Source organism: Protopterus annectens, chromosome 9.part0 (assembly GCF_019279795.1).
Source record: "Protopterus annectens isolate FY-2018-M chromosome 9.part0, PAN1.0, whole genome shotgun sequence".
Classification (NCBI taxonomy): Eukaryota; Metazoa; Chordata; order Ceratodontiformes; family Protopteridae; genus Protopterus; species Protopterus annectens.
In genome coordinates, this window is record NC_056743.1 from 1,420,981,731 (window position 1) to 1,420,999,646 (window position 17,916).

Below are 17,916 nucleotides of genomic sequence, written 5' to 3' on the forward strand. Positions count from 1 at the left end.
GCTACAATTCTACAAAATATGAAGCAGGTACATAATTCTTCGATTTTCTCCACCCTGGGGCTCCCCTTTAAACATTCCAAGGTGAATATGTGTTGAGAACAACTAAACCCCCTTTCTTTCCCTACAATGGGAGGGTACATTCAGCACTTTGTGGTGGGAGAGTTGACAGGATGGTGTTGCGAATAAGGAATGGAGACATCAGACAATCACACTGAAGAGAAAATGCCAAAACATACCTTGTGTAAAGGTGTTGCTCCATCATCATCCATCATCACTGGGTCCGCGCCATGGTGAAGTAGCAGCACTACAACCTTGTGGTGTCCACAGTAAGCAGCTCTGTGCAGTGGGCTTGCTCCACCATTAGTCTGGGCATTGCTGTTTGCTCCATTCTTTAACAAGTATTCACAGATTGCATAGTGTCCATTACGACTTGCATAGTGCTTACAGGAAAGGAAAGAAAAATCACAGTGTGTTAGCCATTTCAGTACTAGACTGCATGTCATGCCAATATATAGGAGTAACAGTACAAAGGGGAGAGGGGGTGTGTATCCTTCTTAAACGCTATACTTCAAGTTTGATCATTGTTTTGCAAGAATAATAGCACCTCATATTTGTCATTAATACAGAGGAGTAAGCAGTAACATAGAAGTAGATCAAAACAAATCACTTACACCTTTCAAGCTAGCTTAATTGTTACAATAAATTACTCCTCTTCTGGAGCTGTGACTTTGCCACAGTGGAGGGACTCATGTACCTTTGTGATCCTTAGAACTATGCTGCATGCAGCTTTCTCAGCCTTGACAAACTGATTTAACTGCATGGGGCAGGCAAACAGCAATCAACAAATCTGATCTAAATAATGGTTAATTTAAAGAATCAGAAAACAGTTAAATAGTAAATTGAGGAACTCAAATTATATACCCTGTATAGAAGCAAACCTAGACCTTAAATAAATGGATAGTGCAGAATAAACATGACTAGATACCAGATTCATTTTAAATGCATGTATTGTGCTGTTGGGATGCTTTTAATCACATGCCACAGGTAACAACTATTGACAGCAACAGAGGCTGGTGTTCACTGGCAACTACCAAAGTGTCCAGTCAGGATCAGGTTGATAAAGTTGCTTGCTTTGTGGGTAGTGAGCTCACACAGTGAATCCAAATGATGGAAACGGGTGTAATAAAGGCTGAGTGAGGTGGAAGTGGAAAAAGGTAAGGACACAGTAGATCATGGCAAGGAAATCGCTCTTGGAATGAGAAATATTACCTCACTGCATTTGCAAGTCAGAGCTTGTGAAATGTTTGAAAAGTGCTTACTGGATATACAGCACTCATTCTGGAACCAGGCCTCTCATTCAGGGGTGGTCTCTCTCTGCTGCTATGGAGATACCCCTTTGGAAAGACTTCAGGTGGATGTGGGAATACTCCCCACCACCTGTATGAGTGCTGTACAGTTGTACTTTGTGAAGAAACCCCAAAAGACTGCGTAGACAGTACGATTAATATGACTAATGGTGATGAAGAACTATCCTTCGTAACAACCGATAGAGTAGCTATTACTGTATTAGAAGCTGAAGATTATTCAGAGCTGGCCAGCAAAGATATTCTTGTAATTGGAGATTCAGTTATTAGAGGAACGGATACTTATATCTCCAGACAAGATAATGAACATCGAATAGTGTTATGTTTGCCAGGAGCAAAAATAGAAGATATGAGACAAGCCTTGGAATGCCTTAATGTAAGGAAGTACAAATCCGTTTTTATTCGTGTTGCTACAATTGATGTCATCTGCAAGCATTCTCTGACTGTTGGTAGGGAACTGCCACCCCTCTTAGATAGCATAGCTTGTACTGGGGTTAGGATGTATTTTTCGCAAATCACCTATCGAAAGGGTAGTCAGGTGACTGTGAATGAAAAGATTTTTTGGGTAAATACCTACATGGAAAAAATGTCCCGTTTTAAAAAATGGAAATGTGTACAGCATCCAAACCTAGTTTTGGACACACATGTTCAGACAGGATGGCGTGCATTTGTTAAGATCAGGGAAGAGAATTTTTGCAGCAGATAAACACTAGGCAGGATTTTTGCCAGGTCAAAAATTTAACAGTTCACAGATAGCAACATTTGCTGCATCTCTGATTGTTGTTAATGCTAGAAGAATAAATAATATTTTTTTTTTATTGAAAAATTTGATATATTCCCACAAGACTGATGTTGTTATTGTTTGTGAAACACGGTTAAAGAACAATGCCTAGAAACCAGTTATGTCAGAGTATAAATGTTTTTATTGTAACAGACATTCTAACAAAAATCAGGTGGAGGTGTTATGATAAGGATTAAAGATAGTTATGACACCTGTGATTCTTACATGTTCAGTGATAACACCAAATACTATAGACTGCATAACTGTGACAATAAAGACAGCCCTGGAACACATAACAACTGTTGGTGTGTATAGACCACCAAAGTCAAGTGCAGATGACCTAGAAGAATTCACACATTTCTTACATGAAACATAGCAGGGAAGAATATTAGTTGGGGACTTACATTTACCAAAAACAGACTGGAATAATATTGATTCAACAACGCATATTCAGGAACAACAATTGCTTCAGATTGTAAAAAAAAACCTACCAGGGAATGGAACATACTAGACATTGTTTGGGTTCCTAAAGAAATTACTGTTACTTCAAGTCCAGTTTTACCACCATTGATGTGCAGTGATCATTGGGTTATAAAGGTTAATTTGGTGCTAGATAATTCTGCCAAATCTAAACCAGTGCACAGAAGGTTAATTACAGAGTATATGGAAGCAAAACAGTCACTATGTAAAACTAACTGGAGTGAGGTGTTCAGCGGAAGAACTGCAGATGGAATGTGGAAAGTTTTGAAAGAGAAACTGAGTGCAAAAAAGTGTTTACAATCAGGATCTAGGCATATAACATCAGGGGGACATATTTCCATAAGAACAAGATATCTGATTAAGGTGTGAGACAAAAAAATACAAGAAATGGAAGCGAGGTTGAACTACAACTTTGAAAACTGAAATAAACAAGCTAGACAAACAGATTAAGCGTAGTGTGAGACAAGAGCAAGAAAAAAACTGAAGAAAATGTATATAAAGATATTGAGGATAATAGGAAACATTTTTATAGATACACAAGATGTGGAAGGAGTAGTCACAAATTGATAAACTGCAGATTCTAAAACTTATTCTCAGACACAACAGATTATAGACATATTTACAAAATCTTATGCAAAACAGTTTGCCTCCACAAAAGGGGTGATAAGTTGTCCTAGTGACATCCAAGTAACCCCAGATACTGGAATAACATTAGCTTATATTGAAAAATAACTGCTCAAACTGGGTCCAAACAAAACACAAGGAAGAGACAGAACTAGTAACAATGACCTGAGAATGCTTCAGCAAGAACTTATGGTACCATTGTATCTATCATTCACTAGGTCATATAAATATGGGGAGATTCCTCAAAATTGGAGACATGCACTTATTAAACCTGTCTTCAAGGGAAAAGGGAGTAGGACAAACCCAGTGTCATATAGACCCTTAAGTCAACTTCCATGTTGTGGAAAAATAATGCAGAAGGTAATATTGGATAAGTTATTGTCAGAAATGGATAGGTTGGGACATGAAACCATATATCAGCATGCATATGTTGAAAAAAGATCTATTACCACCTACTACATGATGTTCTATAACAATACAATAACAGCTATGAATGAAAAATTGTGCTGTGATGTAATTTATAAAGATTTAACTTCAGCATTTGACAGGGTCAAACACAAAACACGGATCAATAAATTAGTATAACTAGGTATTGATGTACTCTTGATAAGACGGATAGCTGCATGGATTACAAATAGGACATAGCAAGTTCCATATATCAACTGGATGAAATCCTTGGTTAAAGTCAGGCCCCGGGATTCATGAACCTTGCGCCAGGCGCCAGCATAGCGTCGGCGTTATAACGCCAAATATGGCTGCTTAGCGATTCAGGTATGAATGAATTCCACGTGCACTACCGGCGTGCGCCGGACCGTCTCCGCCCCCGGCGTAGGTATGCAAAACACACTGTGTGCGGTATTGCACCATGCAAATGAGGGCAAATAGCGATCCACGGCGACGAGGCGAAGCGTAGAACGGCAATGTAAACCAAAAACGGTTTACATTTACCCAAACATACCGGAGGAGTAACGGAAGGCTGTCAAAGTCAGGTATCATATAGGTGCAATATGCCAATGTGGAAAGGCACCGAGAATGTCCAAAGAAAATATGCACAAAATGTAAAAAATGACATAAATGGCACGTATGTAGAAAGAACAGCAGACCCCCGGGATATGTGCACAGAAGTTGCAAAGCAATGAAATAATATGACAATGTCCTAAAAGAGCAGTAGAACACAAATCAGCTGCACAGCCACCACACACCATAGTATGTATGTAAAGCTGCAACCCCAGCGCAATGGTTGTCAAGGAGTGGTGGCGGTGTCCGACGCCGTAACCATGTATTAGTAGTCAATTCCATGCAAATGAGGCAGATAATAGTGAATCGCAAAAACGGCGCCGCGTAAGGATGGAGCAAACGCGAGCGGTACTACACCGAGGAGTGGCCTACACGAGATACATGTCAACCACAGAGGGTGTGCCACTGTAGGAGGAAGGATATTGGAGGTCAGCAAATCTGGGCTGTACAATGCACATCACAGCATCAGGACTGGCGTGTTAGGAAATAGATGCGCTGAGAGTACAGAATGCGCACAAATGCATGTGCACGAGGATGACTACGTTCCCTAAACCAGTCATGTGACGGCCTCACCGTCAACAACCACGGATATAGGAAGGTAATGCGGAGAATACGAGGAAATGCGGAAGCAGTGTAAATGGATCCGTAATGAGCAATTAACACCAATCAATGCAGGAAGGGCAAACGCCGGCAGCTGATAACTCTGCATGCAGACTCCTGCATAACGGGAAAGGGGAGGCATATGAGTGCAAAGATAGTAGGGGATGTAGTAGAAATGCAAAGAGCAAAGAACCGAAATAGCACAGCCAAGTACAGAGGTAGCATAACTGCGGCTGCAGATAAAATGCATCATATGCCATGTGCCTGCAGGATGCAGTAATGTAAGATGCCAGGCGAAGGCAATGCAGGCAACCGTAATGTAACACTACAGGCAGTACCGTTGCAGTTGCAAGCGTAAAACCACGGAAATAATCCGTGGATACGGCCGCACAGACACACCCAATGACATCACCGGTATACAGCACAACAGTATTAAATGTGAATGCACACAACACACAGCGCGATTTCCCAAACGCCGCACCGTAGGGTGTAAACAGACGGGGAACTTTTAATATGTATATGCTGGGTGCCGCCGCGGCCGTGATGCATAGGTATGTGGCAGAGACAGACGGAGTTGCGGAGGGTGGTGCCGACAACTACCGTAGGCCTCACAGGAGAAGGAGAGTGTTCAGACCAAGGGTGACCTACCAGGGGCTGCGAGACCTGGAGATAGTAGAGCGCTACAGGGTGGACAGGGACACGTTACAGCAAATAGTGGAGCTGTGCCGGCCGCCTGAGAACAAGAGACAACAGAGGGGAGCCCATCCCAGTGGACACAAAGGTATGTGTGAGCTTGCGAATACTGGCTACAGGTACCTTTCAAAGGCCCACCGGGGACATAATGGGCATCTCACAGGCATCAGCATCCAGGGTACTACACCAGTTCCTGGATGCCATGTTACCACATGCCCATGAGCACATACATTTCCCCACATCTCAGGAGGAGTTGGCTAGCAATATGCGCCGCTGCCACCGTGTGGCACAATACCCGGAGGTCCTGGGTGCGATAGACTGTACGCACATAGAAATTAAGTCACCACCCGGGAGCAGGGTAGACGCTACATAAACCGCAAGGGATACCCCTCCATCAATTGCCAGGTCGTGTGCAATGCGCAGGGCATTATTATGGATGTGTGTGCTGGCAGCCCTGGAAGCTACCACGACTCCCATATCTGGCATGCCTCACAGCTGTATCAGGTATTCGCCAGGGGACATCACACAAGGTCACCTTGTGGGGATGCTGGCTACGCACTGGAGCCGTGGTTGATGACACCCATCAGAAATGCACACACACACATGCAAGAACGCCATAATGAGGCACACGCACAAACGAGAATAATCATAGAGCGTGTGTTCGATGTTGAAATCACGGTTCCGGTGCTTGGATACATCCGTGGAGCCTTGCAGTACTCTCCAGGCACAAGTGCCCACATATTCATAGTATGTTGTATGCTACACAATATGATTCTGCGGAAACAGCTGCTGCAGGGACATAATGCCGGAGGGCCACCAAGCCCGCCACAACTGCCAGGGCAAGCACAGGCACAGGGCGTTCAGCGCCATGGACACACTGAGCCAGCCCCAGTAGGTAGACAGAGGCGTACCCAATATGCCTACGCCCTGGCAAAGAGGGAACGCATAGCACATACTTTGACAGTGTAGGCCCCATGGACTGACACCTCCTGACCTGCACACACAGTAAAATGGACGCCACACAAACATGTCCGCCCGTAATGTGTACCGTATGTGCGGACGTATGTGTGACTCCAACAAAGGCACCGCCCAAACACTGCACACCCAATAGCCAGCAGAGCATGGAACGCCAACACCTCAACGCACGCCAGTTCTACAGCACACGGCGTAGCCGTATGCTGCCACTATCGCCACAAGTCGACTACATATGTACTCATGTGCATACACAGATACGGAAATACATATCAGTACACATGTAGAAATATATGTACGCATACACAGATATAAAGTACAACAGGGTAATATGGAACCCAGGGATGCAAGTTCACAGATAAGTAAGACGCGAAATCACCACATAGTAAACATAGTGACCGACAACCCGATCATCCTGGAGGGTGGGCAGGGCAGGTAACGCCAGCCATGGAAATGTTAACCTGCATCAATACATATCCGCGTGTCGGGATGGTCACCAGTCCACGGTACAGTAACGGGATATGTGTAGGTTTACCACCTGTCCCACGTTGTGAGGGACAGTCCCCCTTTGGGCAGTTGTGTCCGGCAAAAACATTGACAAAATGGCAAATGTCCTGAGATTGTAGGACAAAACTATTTCCCATAATTTCTTTATTAGTTGCATAAAACAGTTATTTTGTAGAAGAAACATCTAAATATGATAATAAACAGAATAAGCAACTGTAATGCTACAGGTTTGTATTCTGTCAAAAAAGTGAATTGCTGTCCTTTGTACTGGCCGTGGGTATGTGTTTGCATGCAAAATCTGACGTTTCTACAGAAAATGTCCCACTTTGGGTATTTGAAAAGGTGGCAACCCTAGATATGTGCGTGTCATATCCATAGGATATGAGTGCGGAGATACACGCCGCCACCGGCGATGCGGCCAACGTAGGTATTGTGTTCAACCGTCGGTGCGAAAGCGGAAAGCATACCAGTGAAGTGTACGACATTATGAGGAACGTACCTCATTTGGGGTGTAAAACAGTTCATGTTCCTCGCAGTTCCTCCAAGTTCCACATTGAAAATGTCTGTCAAACATCCATTGTTAGGAATGTATATAAATGACATCCTGGTAAATAGAATGTACTCATAGTAAGTCAGTAAAGGTTCTTCATTGTAAGTAAATCAGCATATTATAATCAACCTATGACCTACTTAGCTGAAGTTGTCACTATGCCATTACTATGTGTTCCACATTATGCCCATTTGTTTCACATTACTACTGTGTGTGTTCCTCACTCTGGAAATAGAAACAACGTTACACAGCAAAAGCTACACGCTACTGCTGTAGCTCCCAGTACAAACAGCACAGATCCACAGAACTGCAAAACGTATGATAAAAACTCCAACGTTTAATGGTTTAGCGCTTTCTCTCGCTACAAGGCGAGCTTCATCAGAACCACTTACAATATACACATACTTCCTTAAAAACCAAAATTGGCGCCAAAAAACAGGATATACTGAGTTTAAAGGCATACAAACATTTTAAAACAAAGAATATCTTATTGAAACAACACATATAATACAAATGTATGAAAAGTTAAATATGAATGTATTACAGTGAAACTTCTTAAAAATAAACCTTATTAAAACATTAAAACACTAAATTGACCCTTCATATAGTAAATATAATAAAACATATGATCTAAGTATTTAATTGTCCAAAATTAATGCGGACTTTATTGATATACTTTCATTAATACCTGGTGGGGTTGTGGCGTCCAAATATAGTTGCCACCATAGCTCTCTATATAACAAATAGTTTTTTATATCTCCTCCTCTAGGATTGTTTCTAACAGACTCCAGTATGGCAAATTTAAAAGAGTGTGCACCCAACTCTTGAATGTGTTTGCTAAGGGCATTTTTCATATCTAATCTACGATGCAGTATAAGTGGGAATAAATTCTCTGACGAGTTGTCGTTCTGTCTTCCCCACATAGAAACAATTACACAATTGACAGATTGCTATATACACTAGCATCGTAGACCTACAATTGCCCTTGCAAAAACGCACTATGCTATGACCTACATTGTTTAAAACTATACTACTAGTCTCAAGTATGTAGGTACATTGTTTACAAGTACCACATTTGGAGGAGTGATTGTCTAACGATTTGCTGGGTGCATTCGTACTTTCCAGGATGGATTTAAGATTCCTACCCATCTTATAAATAAATCTGGGTTCAAAGCCTAATGTATCTACCATACCCTGGTTAGTAATTAAAATGTGCCAATGCTTGTGTATAATTTTCATTATGTTGGAACTAAATAGACCATATTCTAAAACGCACACAATTGGTGACTCGTCGAGCCTTTTCTTATGCCTCAAATTATCTACTGTCATATTAGATACTGAATCAGTTACAGGTACTAATGTGGTAGAAATCTTGTTGGCTCCTAATAAAGGGGTGTATTTCTTACCCCTTTCCTTCAATACATATTCAGCTGTATCATCCAAAATTTTTGAGGTGTATCCCCTATCTTTAAAAAGAGCCTTCATATAATTTATTTCATTTACAACATCTTGATGTTCAGAGGTCATCCTAATGGCTCTAATACATTGCCCTTTGAAGATGTTCTTCCTCATATTGGGTGGATGGAAACTATTATAGTCTAAGTAGGAGTTGGTAAAAGTGTGTTTTCTGTAAATAGAAGATTTAAACCTACCATTTTCCAAGGATATGTACGTATCAAGATATGCCACCCCTGTGTTGTTTTTTGTGGCAGTAAACTTCAAATAGTTGCTACTATCATTTAGATGTGACATAAAAGAATCAAACAATTCTGTACTTCCTTTCCACAGGATGTAAATATCATCCAGGTAACGGGAATAGTAGGCAATATGATGATAAAAAGTACTGTTAAACACACATTTCTCCTCCCAATCAAGCATTACCAGATTAGCAAACATGGGAGCACAAGCTGCTCCCATGGCTACACCTCTGGCTTGCTTGAAGATCTCCCCCTCAAAAAATATAAAGTTGTTCTCTATAACTATACTCATGAGGTCTACCAGTAAGGAAATCTTGTCCCAACTCAACTCTGAATATTTTCTCAGACTGCTAGAAAAAGCTTCTAGTCCTTCTTCCCAAGGAATGCAGCTGAACAAATCTACCACGTCAATAGAACAAAATATAAGCTGGTCCTGCTGAATATTCACCGGGTAATTACGAAGAAATTCCCATGAATCTTTAACCATATGACTCAACTTATTGTAAATGAATTTCAGAGTATGATCTATTACCACACCTATAGGAAACGTTTTAGATTTGCTGCCCGATATTATAGGGCGTAGTGGGGGATTCATGTGGTCTTTATGAACTTTGGGAATGCCTACTATTGTGGCTAAAACAGGGTTGTCCACCTTCATAAAATCAAAAAGATCTCTAGTAATTCTATGATGTAGTAGGTATTCCTCTAAGCACATCTCGATTTTCCTATAGGCAATATTAAGCTCATTAAGAGAAGAAATTTCATAATTGCCAGACTCATGAAGAATGTTGTATATTGAGGCACTATATGCGGTGGCATCAAAAAGTACGATGCCACCGCCTTTGTCGGGCTTCATAACCCTAACAGATGGATCCAAAGAAAGATCATTCATAATTTTCAATTCGTCATGAGACAGATTGTCTTTTTGTTCAAAATATTTCTTTCTTCTAAATGTACATTTTTTAAGAGCATATACCTCGTTCATAACCTTTCTTTCAAATATAGAAACAATAGGGTTGTTTATCGGGATATAGGTACTTTTTTTCTTTAAGGGTCTGTCAGCTTTAGATACACTAGTGTTGCTGTTATCAAACATTAAAGCTAGATTTAATTTTCTAGTATATTTCTTAATGTCTAATAATGAATCAACAACACGAAATCTGGGTGTAGGTATAAATTTTAACCCTTTGGAAAGCAGACTAAAATGTGCTGTTTCCAATTGTACATTACTATAATTGAAGATTTTGAATTTTTTATACTCATGAATGACCTCATCCACTACAGCTATACTGTCTTCACAATAAGTACTGACAGCCTGCTGTGTAGCATCAATAATAGAATGTACTATTTCATTCTCCAGTTCCCTCTTTTCCTCCAATTGACTTTGTTCCTGTAAGGTGGAACATAATAAAAATCCTGTTCAGTATTTTCTTCGTAGGCACGTTCCACCGGTTTATTTTGTGCCCCTGCATAGGTGTCTTTCTTATCATTACCCCACCTATAACTCATATGTCTGCTATACTGCTCTTTGTCTCTCATAATTTTTTTGTGTTTCCGGTCAAAGGCCTTTTTGGCCCTATCCTCCGCTAAAGTAAATTGCTTATAATAGAGCTTCTCCCATTGATTAAAGTTAAGATCATGTGTAATAGTATTATCTAAATCTTCTACCTCCGTAATAATTTTACACAATTTGATATCATTATGTTTAAGCAGAAGCTTCACAAATCCCACGCCAAAAGAATCAAATAGTGTATTAAATTCTGTTTCTACATCTACATCAATATCAATACCCAATGGGTATTTAAAAAATCTTAATCCCATTGGTACAATTTTGATGGATATACAGTAATTCAAATATGCATTATCAAGTTTAATGGCATTAATACTGTTTAGTTTTTTACCCAACAGATAAATCAAATCTCTCAAAGTCCCTTTAACAGCATGTCATGTAGTTTGGGCTTTCCCATCTGCAATATGATCAAATTTACAGTTATTACTAATAAAATCCTGTAAAGGTTTGGACTTGTCAGTTCTTTTATCTGCTGTGTTGTCAAACAGCTGATAGTTACGAAAAAAAGAAGAATCATTTACTGTATTATTAACAGTACCTTGACATACTCTCTTCTCATTGGAAACTTGTGCATAGGTACGTAAAGGCTGAGTAGTTTTCGGTCGCGTACCTATCCGTACAGCTTCATTGTCATAATTCCCAAACGAAAAATCGAAAGTGAAATCAGGACCGACAGTCCTAATAAATTCCGAAGGGTCTGCTACTCCAGGTAGATCGATAGCACAACTAGCAGTAGGCCGACAGTCCTGTCCATTAGGAATATCCAAAGAAGAAGAAGACAGGAAATCACCCGTAGCTACACCACTAAACTTCTTGGAGCGTGTCTTAGTACAAATCTTTCTACGCTCCTTTGGTGACTCACTACATGCCGGTAACTGTTGCTGAGTGTTAACAGAAGTTTCCTGTGCGGTAGTTTTACTACCAGATATCTTACAAGCCGAACTGTTATCGGCTGACAGTTTATGAAGCAGTTAGAAAATTTTTTCTACCTCCCTGCGTAGGGAAGAAACCTCCGACCGGAGGCAAGAAATCTCCTTACAATCATCAGGCGAGGTAACGCTGATTGGACTGTGAGCAATAGACATGGCAACAACTGAAAAAGCGTGCAGGAACCACCAACAAACAACGTTACACAGCAAAAGCTACACGCTACTGCTGTAGCTCCCAGTACAAACAGCACAGATCCACAGAACTGCAAAACGTATGATAAAAACTCCAACGTTTAATGGTTTAGCGCTTTCTCTCGCTACAAGGCGAGCTTCATCAGAACCACTTACAATATACACATACTTCCTTAAAACCAAAATTGGCGCCAAAAAACAGGATATACTGAGTTTAAAGGCATACAAACATTTTAAAACAAAGAATATCTTATTGAAACAACACATATAATACAAATGTATGAAAAGTTAAATATGAATGTATTACAGTGAAACTTCTTAAAAATAAACCTTATTAAAACATTAAAACACTAAGTTGACCCTTCATATAGTAAATATAATAAAACATATGATCTAAGTATTTAATTGTCCAAAATTAATGCGGACTTTATTGATATACTTTCATTAATACCTGGTGGGGTTGTGGCGTCCAAATATAGTTGCCACCATAGCTCTCTATATAACAAATAGTTTTTTATATCTCCTCCTCTAGGATTGTTTCTAACAGACTCCAGTATGGCAAATTTAAAAGAGTGTGCGGCACCCAACTCTTGAATGTGTTTGCTAAGGGCATTTTTCATATCTAATCTACGTATGCAGTATAAGTGGGAATAAATTCTCTGACGCAGTTGTCGTTCTGTCTTCCCCACATAGAAACAATTACACAATTGACAGATTGCTATATACACTAGCATCGTAGACCTACAATTGCCCTTGCAAAAACGCACTATGCTATGACCTACATTGTTTAAAACTATACTACTAGTCTCAAGTATGTAGGTACATTGTTTACAAGTACCACATTTGGAGGAGTGATTGTCTAACGATTTGCTGGGTGCATTCGTACTTTCCAGGATGGATTTAAGATTCCTACCCATCTTATAAATAAATCTGGGTTCAAAGCCTAATGCATCTACCATACCCTGGTTAGTAATTAAAATGTGCCAATGCTTGTGTATAATTTTCATTATGTTGGAACTAAATAGACCATATTCTAAAACGCACACAATTGGTGACTCGTCGAGCCTTTTCTTATGCCTCAAATTATCTACTGTCATATTAGATACTGAATCAGTTACAGGTACTAATGTGGTAGAAATCTTGTTGGCTCCTAATAAAGGGGTGTATTTCTTACCCCTTTCCTTCAATACATATTCAGCTGTATCATCCAAAATTTTTGAGGTGTATCCCCTATCTTTAAAAAGAGCCTTCATATAATTTATTTCATTTACAACATCTTGATGTTCAGAGGTCATCCTAATGGCTCTAATACATTGCCCTTTGAAGATGTTCTTCCTCATATTGGGTGGATGGAAACTATTATAGTCTAAGTAGGAGTTGGTAAAAGTGTGTTTTCTGTAAATAGAAGATTTAAACCTACCATTTTCCAAGGATATGTATGTATCAAGATATGCCACCCCTGTGTTGTTTTTTGTGGCAGTAAACTTCAAATAGTTGCTACTATCATTTAGATGTGACATAAAAGAATCAAACAATTCTGTACTTCCTTTCCACAGGATGTAAATATCATCCAGGTAACGGGAATAGTAGGCAATATGATGATAAAAGTACTGTTAAACACACATTTCTCCTCCCAATCAAGCATTACCAGATTAGCAAACATGGGAGCACAAGCTGCTCCCATGGCTACACCTCTGGCTTGCTTGAAGATCTCCCCCTCAAAAAATATAAAGTTGTTCTCTATAACTATACTCATGAGGTCTACCAGTAAGGAAATCTTGTCCCAACTCAACTCTGAATATTTTCTCAGACTGCTAGAAAAAGCTTCTAGTCCTTCTTCCCAAGGAATGCAGCTGAACAAATCTACCACTTCAATAGAACAAAATATAAGCTGGTCCTGCTGAATATTCACCGGGTAATTACGAAGAAATTCCCATGAATCTTTAACCATATGACTCAACTTATTGTAAATGAATTTCAGAGTATGATCTATTACCACACCTATAGGAAACGTTTTAGATTTGCTGCCCGATATTATAGGGCGTAGTGGGGGATTCATGTGGTCTTTATGAACTTTGGGAATGCCTACTATTGTGGCTAAAACAGGGTTGTCCACCTTCATAAAATCAAAAAGATCTCTAGTAATTCTATGATGTAGTAGGTATTCCTCTAAGCACATCTCGATTTTCCTATAGGCAATATTAAGCTCATTAAGAGAAGAAATTTCATAATTGCCAGACTCATGAAGAATGTTGTATATTGAGGCACTATATGCGGTGGCATCAAAAAGTACGATGCCACCGCCTTTGTCGGGCTTCATAACCCTAACAGATGGATCCAAAGAAAGATCATTCATAATTTTCAATTCGTCATGAGACAACCCGATCATCCTGGAGGGTGGGCAGGGCAGGTAACGCCAGCCATGGAAATGTTAACCTGCATCAATACATATCCGCGTGTCGGGATGGTCACCAGTCCACGGTACAGTAACGGGATATGTGTAGGGTTACCACCTGTCCCACGTTGTGAGGGACAGTCCCCCTTTGGGCAGTTGTGTCCTGCAAAAACATTGACAAAATGGCAAATGTCCTGAGATTGTAGGACAAAACTATTTCCCATAATTTCTTTATTAGTTGCATAAAACAGTTATTTTGTAGAAGAAACATCTAAATATGATAATAAACAGAATAAGCAACTGTAATGCTACAGGTTTGTATTCTGTCAAAAAGTGAATTGCTGTCCTTTGTACTGGCCGTGGGTATGTGTTTGCATGCAAAATCTGACGTTTCTACAAAAATGTCCCACTTTGGGTATTTGAAAAGGTGGCAACCCTAGATATAAAGCGTGTCATATCCATAGGATATGAGTGCGGAGATACACGCCGCCACCGGCGATGCCAACGAGGTATTGTGTTCAACCGTCGGTGCAGCGGAAAGCATACCAGTGAAGTGTACGACATTATGAGGAACGCCTCATTTGGGGTGTAAAACAGTTCATGTTCCTCGCAGTTCCTCCAAGTTCCACATTGAAAATGTCTGTCAAACATCCATTGTTAGGAATGTATATAAATGACATCCTGGTAAATAGAATGTACTCATAGTAAGTCAGTAAAGGTTCTTCATTGTAAGTAAATCAGCATATTATAATCAACCTATGACCTACTTAGCTGAAGTTGTCACTATGCCATTACTATGTGTTCCACATTATGCCCATTTGTTTCACATTACTACTGTGTGTGTTCCTCACTCTGGAAATAGAAGGTTGACAGCCATGGCGGCAATATGTGTATGTGTGAGGTGAGGTTGTCGTGTGTTCCGCTGTGTGTGTGTAATGTGTGTGCCAGTGTAAACTGTGTATGTAGATGACATGTCACAGGCGGAGTGTAATAACAGGTGTAGGCATACAGTACAGGAACCATAGGCGTATGTACAGCAGTACCCACAAAGTAGTACTGACATCTCCTCAGTGGCTATGCACGTGGCGACGTAAAACGATGCAAAGCGGAAATGTCCCAAAGTGTACCACAGGGCCATAGCCAACAGGAGATGCAAAGGACGCATGTACAAACCATGACCGTAGGTATGGCGGCCATAAGGTAGACTCCACACGGTCCGTCGGCAACGTTACACAGCATCAGGCATGTACGGTGAAAATACGAATGTGCTATCCCGGCACCGATCGTGAACACTTACGGTCCCGTAAATACCGCGGTGTGTAAGCAAGCGGCACACGAATAGGAGGCTACCGGTAGCATACAGGCCGCCCCAAGTATAGGACCACATTCACCATAACTATCAGCGACAAAATGCCAATGGATAGTAGGCACGGACGAACATCCGCAGATATATAACCGATGTGAAGGAGGAATACGTGCCGGAAGCACACATGCAGGCGATACCGACAGCAGACGACATCAACAAAACAAACATTCCCGGAACAACAGACAGGTAACCCGCAGCTCCCCAAGCAGGGATGGAGCACACACACAAGCATATCTGGTATGTATAAATGCAAGACTCACACCCGTACCCGTCACCCACATCCGCAGATATACCCCATTGCACATATCAAAGGGATAACAGCTAAAACCGTAGCAAACACATACAGGCAGTGAATGACAGCGCCATACCCACAACAAGCTCCCGGGAAACACTAGCAGCGGCTGATGCATCCTTGCATCCGCTATGTACAGGAAAATAACAGCTATGTAACACATCTGAATGCACAACGCCATCGACAGACGCCGCCAGGACACGGGGACCCACATGTCGAACACAATACCATACTCAACACACACAATCCACGGCTAACACCACAGCGAAATGTGCCCGACACCACACATAGCGGATGCAGTCACACAAACATGATACAATACATACCATCCTCATGAAGGTATTGCAAATAACCAATGGCCACACGAGGAAAGAACCATGGGCTAGTGCCGACGCGTAACGAAAGGAAGGGGGATCACCGCTGATATGCGCATAAGTACACACCGAGGAACAGCTATTGGCCTGATTAACACACATGCCTCAGGTGACGACGAATATAAGGAAGACTCCCTGGATATTCAAACCGTATGTTCATACCGAACTAACACGAATAGAGAAGGAGAAACAAGGGAATAGAGACGAACTCAGAACAAAAGGCCGGAAAGGTATGTTGAACCCACGACATGTACTGGTGTGTAACGCACGATACGTATGACGAATCTGTACAGTATGTGAACGGTGTGTGTAGGTAAAGATACCTGTCCATCAGGCAGAGAGAGGCGAAGGTTGGATATGTAATGCTAAAACGCGCAGCATACCAATGACTGTGGACAACGTGTGCACAGCAGTGGGACAACATGTACACACCCGGGATAACCCCAGGTTCGGCTTGCCACCTTTTCAAATGGCCAAAGTGGGAAATCTTCGGGACACACATCAGATGTTACAGGTGGACACATACCCATGGTCAGTACAAAGGTTAGAACTCTACTCTTTGCATAAAGAAAAGTGTAGTCTTGTAGCAGTTAAGTTGCTTATTGTGTGTCTTGTAACATTTAGGAATGTACATACATAAATAAGTATGTTATGCAACTCTTACATAAGAATGGGATATAGTGATGTCCTACAATCTCAGGACATTTGCCATTTGTAGTATATTTTGTCAGGACACAACTGCCCAAGGAGGGACTGTCCCTTGCAAAGTGGCACAGGTGGTAACCCTACCCCAGGTCTGCCATAGGGGTTGCAAACACAGAACAATGCCACCACCCACGCTGATGCTGGCAGTGGATATCCAACAATGAAGTGCCACAGCAGGATAGGACATGTATGTATAGTGTCACAGCACACATGTGCATGGGCATATACCATCGATGTCATACGGAATGTGCGCACGACGTGCACGTATCCCACGCAGTAGGGGGCGACTATGTCAATTATGTGTAATGCAAAGCTGTCATGATGGATATGTTCACAAATCATAGACAGTATCACAGGCATAGCATGCATGATGGAGCGATGGCCTAATGTTATGTACATACACAAGATATGTATGGCCTGCACATATGGGACAATGTAGTAGCAGAATAGGTACCGAAATGGAGGGAACAGCAAGTGACCATGTCCAAACGTTCCATAGCAGGTGCAATGTGTGCCACAATGATGTCCAGCAGGGCCGTGTGTAAACACATGTGCAATGTACACAGTACTGACCCCCCCATGGTAGTGTCCACTGAACGGCAGAACTGGATGTCAACTGTCATGTCTATACAGTACGTCCGCTGTGGTGGTACCATGGGTCTGTGTCATCCTACCAGCAAGGAAGCTATCACATGACTAGTGACACAGTGTGCCCCTGTGGGATGTGCACAGGACCTATGTCCCACAGCATGGTGTGTGTCCAGTCTGTGGATGTCACACAGACGCCGGGCTGCTACCTGCCCCGCGC

At 41.4% G+C, this 17,916-nt stretch overlaps 1 protein-coding gene across 2 annotated transcripts in view; it reads right to left on the reverse strand.

Moving 5' to 3' along the window:
* The window catches only part of ANKRD39 (ankyrin repeat domain 39), a 426,259-nt gene that overhangs the window by 128,550 nt on the left and 279,793 nt on the right, over positions 1-17,916 (reverse strand). For both annotated transcript variants that reach the window (XM_044084385.1, XM_044084384.1), the window contains exon 4: positions 237-440. In XM_044084385.1, the coding sequence (XP_043940320.1) occupies positions 237-440 (204 nt within the window). The remainder of the gene's footprint in view (positions 1-236; positions 441-17,916) is intronic.